The sequence below is a fragment of the Cnephaeus nilssonii genome (genome assembly GCF_951640355.1).
Source record: "Cnephaeus nilssonii genome assembly, chromosome: 11".
NCBI classification, from domain to species: Eukaryota; Metazoa; Chordata; class Mammalia; order Chiroptera; family Vespertilionidae; genus Cnephaeus; species Cnephaeus nilssonii.
The window spans coordinates 16,519,925-16,532,310 of NC_137082.1; the positions used below are offsets into that span (position 1 = coordinate 16,519,925).

Below are 12,386 nucleotides of genomic sequence, written 5' to 3' on the forward strand. Positions count from 1 at the left end.
GCCAAGTGCCTCCCTGGGATTGCCACTCTCCCTTCAGGCTAGGGCAGGGAACAAGTCCTGCCAGTTTGAAATTTGCCTGGACAACCAAACCCAGCTGGTTCCCCTGCCTGCCTTTGCAGTACGACTCCTGCCTGTCTCAAGACTTGCAAGCAAATCCTACCGGGTGAAGCTCACCCTCACCCTGCACAGGCAGCCTCAACCCCATTTCCTGGGAAAAGGGGCACACTGATCACAATTCTGGCCTCTCAAGCACCAAACGTCCATGCCGTTCAGCAGTCAGTATATTCTGTTGTTCTGCTAGCAATGAATTACACAGTCCAAGAGCTGGATGAGGTCTGACAAGCTCCACCAACCTGCCACCCCCACCTGATCTGGAACCTCCATTCTCCAGATAAAGATCAGTCCCTTACTACCTACTCTGATCCATTAAATACGTTCACAACATATCATGCTTAACCAGGACAACCCACTGCCTCCCCTTTCTTAGTCATTTACAGTCACATCCAACTGTCAGAACGCGGGGCTGCACCGCAGGCTAACGGCTATGGTAGGTGCTGGGGGTTTTCTGACCTGAGAACGCAAAATGAGTCCATCCTCTGAGTGCTCCCCTTTAAACCTCCTGGAGACTGATACAGGCTACACTGAGTTCTATTTTGCGCACGGAGGATCCTGCTGCGTTATTGTTTCCATCACTGTGAGTAGGTGGATATGGCAGATAGAATTTTAGGTTTCCGGGTTCTGGTGCCAGGAGGAAGGGAAAGGTTGTAAAGTTCGAGTGCCTTCGCAGGGATTAAAATAAACAAGCAGACAGCTGGTTTTTCCTAGGCCACTCCCACCTCCTCCAGGGTTTCATCTGGAGCCGCCACCACACTCCCAGTTCCCAAACTTGAGGAGCCCGGGAAATGGCAGTCCTCAACACGAATAGGGTCCGCTTAGCTCCCGTCTCGCCTCATCGCCTCTGTCACCTGTGGGCTTCGGTGGGTTCCAGGCCATTTTCCAGGCTGACATCTGTCTGCACCATCTCCCGTTTCAGTTCTCCGATCTGCGAGGCGATTGTGTCAATAAGCTATTCAAAGACAAAAATAGTGTGACGTCAGGAAGTGGAAGTGAAGAGGCGTGCCCAGGGCCTGGGGAGCTTCAGACACCTCAGTAGGAGAACACAGATGACCACCCCCCCCCCCCTTTTTTTTTTTTTAAACCATGGCTCTGAATTTCCTCTACCCAGAGGAAAGAAATAAAAAGGGAGGGAGCAGCTTCTTCTTAGAAAGAGGAAGAACTTAGGTTTCGGTACTGCCCTAAGAAAAATAATATGACGCTCAGTTTGGTTTCTCAACGTGAACACAAAAAGGAATAAACAAATCCTGGTCAAATCAGGCCTCGACACTCATCCTGTCCAGGTGAATTCCCTGGATTAAAACTTACACAATCATTATTCTGGTTACAGAAATAAGCATATTTTAAAGACATACACAGCTTGCAAATCAATTCCCAATGACACTAAACTTATTTCTCACTTTATTTATTTATTTATTTCTGGTCAGAGAAAACTGTTAGGGAAAAGAGAAGAGAGGGCTGCATGGGCTGGAAGTGTGTGAGTGGGTGGGTGGGTGGGTGAACCATGAGGATAATGGAAGGGGAAAGGCGTGGTCTTATGTCCTCTACCCACATGCTGGGCAAGGGCTACATCTGTCCCTAAAGTTTGGTCTGAATTCTTGAGCCCACATATATCCACTCATTCAACAGACACTTTCCTGGTTATAATTAGGCACTATATGTGTAGAGCAGCTCTTAAAGTGTGCCACTGCTCACGAATTTTTAAAAATGTTATAAAATGTTACTTGTGTCAATATGTAATTGCTTATTTTTAAAAAATATCTTAACATTTTCTTCATTTATTTTCTAATACAGCAAATATCTGTAGATATATTCCACATGAACACAAGGGCTTTGAAGTCCTCCATCATTTTTAACAGTGTGAAGTAGTCCTGGGACTAAAAGTTTGAGAATCACGATTCTAGCTAAAGACGTGTTGTATTGCCTCCAGCAGCTTTTATCCCACCCAGACTCTGGGAGAAATTTCATTTGATGGCCTGGCCCTAGGCTATTCTATATTGTTGACCCCATCAATTCATTCACTAATTCAACCGAATTCTGTGGCCACCTACTTCTTGCCAGGCACTACAAGTATAGAGTAAGGTTGACAATTCTCATGGAGATGATATCCTGGTGGGGCACAGATCATAGCACTTAGCAATAAGGAGTTCCAGAATGAGTCCAGCTGGTGTGGCTCAGTGGTCATGGTTTGATTACCGGTCAGGGCACATGCCTGGGTTGTGGGCTAGATCCCCAATGTGGGGCAGCCGATCAATGAATCTCATCATTGATATTTCTATCTTTTTCATCATTGCTGTTTCTATCTCTCTCTTCCCCTTCTTTCCTCTCTATGAAATCAATAAAAATATATTTTAAAAAAAGAAGTTCCAGAATGAAAAAAGAATAGGGTGATGCTATAGGAACGAACTACTGTATAGCTAGGGTGGGGTGGTCAGGACAGAAGTTGGAAGAAGTGGAGGATCCCTGAATGACAAGGGAGCCATGAAAAGATCGAGGGAGGAGCCCTCCACATAGAGGAAGTCCCAGAGGCTGGAGAGGCATTGTGGAAGGATCTCCTTGGCCTTCTAGATTACAGTATCCTAGAATTTGAGTTTTCGATACTAAGAACCATTGGGGGGTTTTACGTAGGGGGATGGCATTTTCCTTTTTTTAGGTTCTGTAAAGAGCGCCCTGGCTGCTGGCTAGAGATGTTTGTAAGGGCAAGAGGACAAATAGCAAGACCAGTTAGGAGGCAACTGCAGTGATCCCAGCAAGAGATGATGGTGGCTTGGACCAAGGTCGTGGGAGCAGCAGTGGAATGGGGAAGAAGGGGGGAAATTCAGGAACAATATGACATAGAAACTGAATTGAAAGATGGGAAAAAATGGGGAAGGATTAGACTTGAGGAGGAAATCTAACTGGGCAGTGGGCAGGTTAACTTTTAATGGAGTTGTACTAGCCATCGATTAAATTTGTTAAGTGGCTTTTGACATTCATGATGGAGCTATTTATACATTTAGAAGCCACTGGCCTGTGTGTTAGTATTTCAAAGTCCTTTGTCAGGGAGAGATTATCTAAGGGGAGAGTGTAGATGGAGAAGGTGTCCCCACAAATAGCTCTGTGCACTCCCAATACTTAGAGGTCAGGAGAATGAAGGCCTCCCCCGTCCTCCATGCTTGATCCATCCCCTTTGTGTGTGACTGGGTGTGGGCTGTGGGTGGAGCTTCTAGAAGCACCGGGGCCTTGGAAGAGAAAATGACCAGGAGATCCATTTGACACACATCCCAGGGGCAAAATCTTAAAATTCTGATAATATTTGAGGATACGGAAAACAGGAACCCATATGCTGCTGGGGAGTATTGCTCACAGAGTTACTTTGGAGAGGAGTTTGCAATATCTTGTAGAGTTGAAGATACACAGACCTCCTAGTTACACACTCTAGAAAAACTCTTGCACATGGTGCAGGGAGACCTTTATGAGAATATTTGCTGCACACTACTTTTAAGAAAACCAAATTATAAGCGCCTATTTGTTTATTGATAGGAGAATGGATAAATTGAGGTATAGAATACTATACAGCAGTTAAAATTAACGAACCAGAGTGTTGACGAAAAAACATCCAGTGTGAAAAAGTCTTAGTAGAGTTTAGCTGAGTCAAACTGATGACAATTGCCGGGAGAAAAAAATCTCAATGGACTGAGAAAATATTCTGGAGAATGACAGTTCTGCAGCTTATTTTATACACTAGAAGCCCGGTGCACGAAATTCGTGCATGGCGGGGGGTTGTCCCTCAGCCCAGCCTGTACCCTTTCCAATCTGGGACTCCTGGAGGGATGTCCGACTGCCCGTTTAGGCCCGATCCTGGTGGGATCGGGCCTAAACGGGCAGTCGGACATCCCTCTCACAATCCAGGACTGCTGGCTCCCAACTGCTTGCCTGCCTGCCTTCCTGATTGCCCCTAACCGCTTCTTCCTGCCAGCCTGATCACCCCTAACCACTCCGCTGCCAGCCTGGTTGATGCTTAACTGCTCCCCTGCCAGCCTGTTTGCCCCCAACTTCCCTCCTCTGCCAGCCTGGTCACCCCTAACTGCCCTCTCCTGCAGGGTTGATCACCTCCAACTGCCCTCCCTTGCAAGCCTGGTCCCTCTCAACTGCCCTCCCTTGCAGGCCTGGTCCCTCCCAACTGCCCTCCCTTGCAGGCCGGGTGCCTCCCAACTGCCCTCTCCTGCTGGCCATCTTGTAGTGGCCATCTTGTGTCCACATGGGGGCAGGATCTTTGACCACATGGGGGCAGCTATATTGTGTGTTGCAGTGATGATCAATCTGTATACTACTCTTTTATTAGATAGGATAGAGGCCTGGTACAGGGGTGGGGGCCAGCTGGTTTGCCCTGAAGGGTGTCACAGATAAGGGTGGGGGTTCCCTTGGGGTGTGGGGCGGCCTGAGCGAGGGGCCTGTGGTGGTTTGCAGGCGGGCCACGCCCCCTGGCAATGCAAGCGGAGGCCCTGGTATCTGGAATTTATTTTCCTTCTACAATTGAAACTTTGTAGCCTGGGGCGGAGCCAAGCCTGCTGCTCCCTCCAGGGTGGCAGCCATTTCTGTGGCAGTTAATTCACCTTCTACAATTGAAACTTTGTAGCCTTAAGCGGTTGAGCCCGGCCAGGGTGTGCGGAAAGCTTTGCTTCCCGTTGCTGCTGGCAACCCTGGCCTGCTCTCTCAAGCTCCATTCTGCCGCCATTTGCTTGAATTTGTTTACCTTCTATAATTGAAACTTTGTAGCTTGAGTGGAGGCTTAGGCCTGCAACGGCTATGGAAAGCTTGGCTTCCTCTGTTACCTGGGAAACCTTGCTCTCTGTGGCTGTAGCCATCTTGGATTGGGGTTAATTTGCATACTCGCCCTGATTGGCTGGTGGGCATGGCTTATATAGCGGAGTGATGGTTAATTTGCATATTACCATTTTATTAGAGAGGATTAGAATCCAAAGAGGAGATGTAAAGGGGGGCTCGGTGTATGAAATCCATTGGTGGTAGATTAGGGAGGCAGGAACAGAGTGGGGACATCTCTGAGCTTGGATTAAAAAGTAAAAGGAAGAGACACATATTTATTTTACATTATGTAAAGTGGCTTTTGACATTCATGATGGAGCTATTTCGGTGGATACAGGATAGTTAACATTCATAGCACACAGAGATGGTAGCATATAGAGATGGTATGTGAGCCACAAGATAATATGGTCTCACGCTCTGGTGCCAGCAGTTGTGCCTGCAGGGGTTTAGACACTTCAAAGATATGTTATCTTAGATGCACAAAGACAACAGACAATTTTAAAGTTAAAGACTGACCTTTTCCAAGGAAGCTATAGGCCTAGGATTACCCACTATGACCCATTGTTAGTTAGGGATTTTTATTTCAGACCACCCTGTGTGGTTTACTTTGGTTTCTGGATTTGTAAGGCCCACCATATGGGCCTTCACTGAACTTGTCAGGTTTAGAATGTGGCCCCTGTTTTGTCCACAATAGCTATATGCATCAAGACATATATAAATATAAAAATTCAAAAGTCTTCATTAAAAATAGAGACAATAGCCAAGATATGGAAGCAACACAAGTGCCCGTGAATAGTTGAGTGATAAAAAAGCTATGATATATATAATGGAATATTACTCAGTCATAAAAAAGAATGAAATCTTTAACCATTTGCAACAGCATGGATTAATCTAGAGGGTATTATACTCAGTGAAATAAGTCAGTCAGAGAAAGACAAATACCATATAACTTCACTTATATGTAGAATCTAAAGAACAAAATAAATGAACAAACTAAATTGAAACAGACTCATAGACACAGAGAGTGGACTAGTGGTTACCAGAGGGGATGGTGGTTGGGGGACTGGGAGAAAGAGGTGAAGGGATTAAGTACAAATTGGTAGTTGCAAAACAGTCACGGAAATGTTAGTAAAGCACAGGAAATAGAGTCAATAATATTGTGATAGCTATTTATAGTGCCAGTTGGAGTACTGGAAGTATCAAAGGGGACACTATGTAAAATATCTGATTGTCTAAGCACTAAGTTTTACACCTGAATTCAATAAAAATAAAATTGAAAGAAAAAATATCTTTAAAAAAGAGAAGCTGAAATGGTTGCATTCCGTGTATAAGTTTAAAACCATGCAAAATTGCATTACTAAGTGTTTGTAGATATACACATAGATATAAAGACTACTCCAATATGCACTGTGGAGTGACAGTGACTACCTCTGGAGGAGAAATAGATGGAGGTACTTACAGGTAAAGGTGCTTAAACACATGTGAGATTTTTTTAAAAACTTTTTAAAAAAATTGATTTTAGAGAGAGAGGATGGGAGTTAGACAGAAATACTGAAAGAGAAACATTGATTGGTTGCCTCCACACGTACCCCAACCAGGAATGGAACCCAAAACCTGCCTGGGAATCCAACCTGCCACCTCTTGGTGCATGGAATGACACTCCCAACCAACTGAGCCACACCAGCCAGGGGAGATTTTATTTCTTAAAATGAAATGGCAAACTGATAAGATTTGACAGAGCTAGTGATTGTTTTAGTATTATGTGGGATTTTCTGTGTTTAAAATACTTCAGAATCAAAGTTTTAGAAAAATAAGAAAAGAGGTGGATGTGTATGAAACTGGGAGGAAATGGCGGGATTAAGAAAGTGGGAGGAAGTGGGGTGAGTCAGGGGAGTCTGAGTGTCTGAGCCAAAGCCCTAGCACTCTAGGCTGGGGTACCCCCTCCCATTCTTGGTCACGGCTGTGACCTTGGACAGGACAGCCACACACAGCCCACCAGGGAGCAGAGAGCCCTGCTGATGGAGGACCAGCCACAGCCTCAGGCAAACATCTACAGAGGCTAAAAAAAGACTCCCATCCCCAGCAGTAAGGAAGGTCACCCTCTCCACCCTCAGCCACCATATTGATTTGAACTACAAATCCTCAGTGGCCTTCCCCAGGAGAAGAAGCTGACCCCTCCAGCCAGACTGATTCCGCCCGACACTGCTCCTGCTCACACTTTGGCTGCATGTCCAGGCCTTGGGCCTCCCCCTTACCCCTTTCTCTATAACTGGACAAACACAAAAAAACCTACAAATTTCAGTTCTCACTTAGCAGCACTCCGTGGAAAATCACAGGTAACACCACTTATCTGCAAGGCAGAAGGGACACACAGTGATGCCAAGACACAAAGGTGGACAAGAACAGAGGCTGCAACTGGCTGGATGGCTGTGGGACCCTTCCTGGCTGGATGAGGAGTCTTCCCGTCCCTCCCATCTCTCCCTCTGAACCCATTATGCCCCATCACCCACAGCACATAGGGATGTGCCCGAGAAACGGACCAGAGGTCATTGTTCCAGAGCCAGGCCTGCCTCTCCAAATGATCTGTTTATATACCCTTCCACCAGCAATAGTCCACGCTCAGGTCTGCCCAGGTGTCCCTGATCTGCCCTGCATTGTCCCCAGATACATCTGTGTTCATTTTCAATTCCTGTAGATGTCTGATAGCATGCCACAGTAACCTAAGCTTTCCCATGGTCCAGGTCTGTTGTCAACCAATTCAATGCCAACAGGAATCCCCAATTTGGAGTGCAGTGAAGAAGAAAACTTTATTCAGTGCAAACAGCTCAGTTGTGATAGAGCACACTTACGAAAACAGTGTGACTGTGGAACAGCTCTATCGTTTTTCGGTGCAATAATGAAACAGCCGGCTGTGGAAAAGCATGGTTGTGAGGCAGCCCTAGGGCGAGGGCCCTCTCCAGCTAGACATCTCTGTTCGCCTCAGTTCTGCTCCACTCTGCCCTGCCCGCTCCTCTCAGGTCCAGCAGGACATCTTTGGTGTTTTGTCTTCAGGGTTTCAGCCCCCTTACCTTGACGTGGGAGGGGAAAGTGTGCTCTGGAAGCCAGGGGGAACTGACCTCTATAGTCCCTTATTGGTCCATCCTCATGCAAATGAGGACTCCAAACCCTTGCAGTTTGATTGGTCCAAAAAGCATTGTCCTGATGGGCCAGAATGGAGCTGTTCTGATTGGTTGCTTAAGATGCTAATGTCGATATAGCTGCACAGCTCCGATTCTGTGGGGAAAGTCTCAGTCCTGTTGGTCAAAACACAATTCCAGGAACTCATTTTTATAAGGGCTGGCTTAGGGGACAGGAACAGAGTACAGGCAGGCAGTTCAGCGAAGGAATCAGGTTGTTCAGTGCAGGCCTGTCCCTAAAGTGTGGCTTATGTGAGCCTGGAGGCCCCTGTTTAGAAATGGTTGCTAGGCTCTTTTTAATTTTTTTCTTTTTCTTTTTTTTCTTTCTTTCTTTCCTTCTTTTTTTAAATTGAGAAGTTAGCCACCAGGAGTCCTTTTTGGTAGGTGTCTTTTTCAGGATCCACAAAGCCAACAGCAGTGTCAATGGAAGGGCTTCACCGAAGTGGATGCTGCTAACTGAAGTTCCTCAAGGTCCACGAACACAACCCAGGACCCCAGCACCTCCCTGTCCTTGTCCAGAGTTCCTACGAGAAGAGGAAGGGCTGCCATGAGCGAGCGCTGCTTCCACAACCCTGTTTGGCTGCCAAGGCCGTGCGGGCATCTGGGGAGGTGGTAACAGAGGCAAGCGGCTGTTATTCAGGATAATCGGAGAATGAGATAGGACACCCATTTCCAGGAAATTAAGCTGATGAGACAGTGGTTCTTATAACAGAAGGCAACATTTGTGTTCTTTCCAGAAAACTCGACAAGCCGTGACCTAAGGCCTCAATCCAAGAGACAGCCATGTACAGGGCATGGCAGAGCCGCACTGATAAAGCCCGGACGTACCTGTGTTTGTTAGGTCCAGCTCTGTTGCTGGGGATGAAATGGCCTCTCTGTTTCATAGCAATGATCACCGTTAATAGAAAGGGAGAATTTAAATAGGAAGAGGATTTGGGAGCATTTAGGAACTTGTTACAAAGTGTTTTAATCTCATCTTTCTTGTAAATCCTCCAACACCCTTTGCCCCTAGCTAGAGTCAGCCAACAGGAGGCCACAAGGGTATTCGAGGGCAGGAATTTTTGAACCCAAAGCTGGCGGCGGGGGGGGGGGGGGGGGGGGGTGAGTGTTAGGGGGGGTTGGGTGCAGGGGGGAAGGGTGTTGCTGGCAGGAAATGAAGGTCTGTAGCCACTCTAGGGGGAAGAGGCCAGAGAGAGGGAGCCTGAAGAAGGCAGGCCAGGGGTTGAGTCTCTGTGTCCCCTCCCTCTTTCTACTCAGAAACCCAGTGCCCTAGGCCCCCTAACATGTAAGCCTCTGTGCAAGACACAGGAAGCCTGGAGTGCTTACCTGGGTGATTTTCATGCAAACTGGCATCCAGGCCCAGGGCAGAATTCCCGAAGCTCCAGGTTCTCTCTTGGCCCTTTGAGGTCACACCCAGGACTCAGTCTGCTATACTCCAGCCTGGCACAGATAGCTACTCTGATTTGCACCATTTTGTAATCATTCTAGGAAATTTCCAGTAGGCAGGAACCTCACCTGAGGGGCCACACTTCAAGCCTTGTAGTGTTTAGAGGCAGTCTAGCTTGCAGCAACTACCTGGTAGTTTGGCAGCGTGAGCTAGTAGTGGTGAGCATACCAGCTTTGGGTTCAAAAAGACCTGCCCTCAAATATCCTCAAGGCCTCCTGTTGGCTGACTCTGGGGGCAAGGGGTGTTGGAGGATTAAAAATGAAGATGAGATTAAAACACTTTGTAACAAGTACCTGAATGCTCCTCAATCCTCTTCCTATTTAAATTCTCTCTTTATATTAATGGTGATTATTGCTATGATACAGAGAGTCCATAAAGCTAAAAGACACTTAAAAAGGACCTATACCCCTCCCAACCTGGAGAGGGGCCATTTCAGCCCCCGCAGCAGACATGTCTTACAAAAAAACCTGTGCTTGTGGAGCCCAATCTTCTCTGTCTGCCTAGAAGTCTCTAACCTCGAGATTTGCCTGCTAGAGGTCGATTTTCCCTGGCTGGATGAGGGAGACAAGTCGCCATCTGCAGTCCCTATTTGCAAGCAAGGTTGGAGAGAAGGAGAGGGAGGGACTCCAAATCTTTTCTTTCTTTTAGGGTTAGATAAAAGGAGAAAAATTATCTTGAAGGTCGTGTAAAGATGAAATGAGAAAAGTGCTTATAGAGCAAGTTGTGATACAACACTTTGAATTCCAAGGCTAACTCAGGAATGTTATCAGTTGTTTGGAAAGGGCTGTGTAGCTGATAGAGGAAGACTTGAAACCGAGGGTGTGGGAAAAGTCAAGTGCTGGCTTTCAGCTATGGGGTTTCGATTTCCCAAGTGCATCAGCCTGGCCTCTCAGGTCCCATCAACTCTGTGGGATTAGACCCACCTCCAGGTCATGGAAACCACATGGCCCACCAATTCCCTCTCCTGTCTGCTTCCGCTGAGGTAGAGGAGCTGCATGGATTGGTGGGTACACCCCACTGGGTTTGTCTGAAGTAGTCTGGAAAATAATGGGCTTCTTACAAACTTTCAAACTGTCACCATGGAAACAAAAAAGTAATGGAGACTTCTTCCCTTTACTTGTAGAGGAGTGTCGGGGGAATGATGCCGAAGCATCTCGGAACTGTGCCCTTTTGTTTTGTTTTGAAACTGTGTTCCATCTCCTGTGGGTGTTTGCATGTATATTTAAAGAATTTAATTATATTCACAAACATAAACACATGAATACATTCCCACTGAAAAACAGATTACTGTAGTTCAAGTTAATCTCCCTTGACCACGGCCCACAATCCTTTCCATCTACTACTGTCAGTTTTGTGTGTATCATTCTTGAATGTTATGATCCTGTGCTTTTTTAGCTCTAGTTTGCTTATTATAACCAACAAAATGTCGTGGAATGTATCCACACTGATAAAGGAAGCCCTAGTTCATTTTAAGTGGGGATGGTTTTCCATCATTGGAGTATACCACACAGGGACATTCCACATACCATTCTATTTTGGTAGACGTGTAGGTAGTTTCCGGGGTTTTGCTGTCACAGGCAGTATTGTGATGAACAGCCTGTGTAGCGTGTGAAACCTCAGAGTAAATGCCGCATTGCTCTCCAGGTGGCTGTGTCCATCTCTCCTGTCTCCGCCCTCTTCGAGAGCATCCACCGCACTTGTCAGGGTTTTGATATACCACACTTTTAAGCTTTGGCCAACCTGATGAGTACAGTGGCTTTTTATTGTCTCAATGTGCTTTGTTCAGATGATATTGTTTGTATACTGACTGACTGACTGCATTTCTTCTGAGGAATTGCCTATTCATTTATTTGTCGACCATTTTGAGGTTCCTTATTTTTTCTTAAATTGTGATATAAATCTGCTGTCTCAACTATTTAAAAGGTTTTTTCTCATACTGCTTTCCTGTCTTTTAAATTCCTAAAGCTTTTAAGGTTGATAAGAGTCAGAAGTTCATTATGGTTCCTGTTTTGTCTAAGAAGACATTCCTTATCTTGAAGCAATCAACAGTCTCCTCTATTTTTTGCTAAGATGTTTTGCCAATTTACATATATTTCCTTATTTGTAGGCCTTTCATTTACCTGGAATGCCATTTTTTTAAAGAAATATTTTTATTGATTTCAGGGAGAGGGAGAGAGATAGAAACATCAAAGATGAGAGAGAATCATTGATTGGCTGCCTCCTGCACAGTCTCTACTGGGGATGGAGCCTGAAACCCATGCATGTGCCCTGAGGGGAAATCAAATCATGACCGCCTGGTTCATAGGTCAGAGCTCAATCACTGAACCACATCAGCCAGGCTGGAATGTCATTTTGAGTGTGGTGTGAAGTCAGGATGAGGGAGTGAGGGATGACTATATTAGGGCCAGAACTAGTTTCCTCAAACCTAAACACTGCACTCTGGTATGGCTTTATTGGCCAAGGTGCCTTCTGCAGGACAAGGGATGTACACAGAGGGCAACCTTTTCCAAACTTGCCTGAAGGCTGCGAGTGGCCCAGGAGGCAGCAGGTAGAATTCTGCCCTTGATTTTCATTCCAAAAGGAGAGCAAATGAGCTCAACAGTATTTATGCAATGGTTCACCTAGCCCTGCTGATTCAAAACGTCCCCTTAATCACAATCAGAGCCCTCCTATTTACCGAAAAACAATATTCATTATCTTTTTATCCCACTTTCCCTATTTTGGAGTTAAAAATAATACAACACAGTTCCACACACTTTTTCTCTATCCACCCCCATACCATAATCTGAGTTAAGTCAAATGGTTTGATGTAAATAATTTTGATTTTAGCTCAAAGTAGTACA

General features: G+C 45.9%; 1 protein-coding gene across 9 annotated transcripts in view; it reads right to left on the bottom strand.

The window, feature by feature from the left end:
• The window catches only part of RIN2 (Ras and Rab interactor 2), a 207,329-nt gene that overhangs the window by 61,833 nt on the left and 133,110 nt on the right, over nt 1–12,386 (bottom strand). For 7 of the 9 annotated variants that reach the window (XM_079783496.1, XM_079783504.1, XM_079783501.1 and 4 more), the window contains one exon: nt 966–1,066. The exons of 1 other annotated variant lie outside the window; for it this stretch is intronic. In XM_079783496.1, the coding sequence (XP_079639622.1) occupies nt 966–1,066 (101 nt within the window). Of the gene's footprint in view, nt 1–570; nt 710–965; nt 1,067–12,386 lie in introns of those variants that run through there. One more of the 9 variants, XM_079783502.1, reaches the window with a different exon arrangement.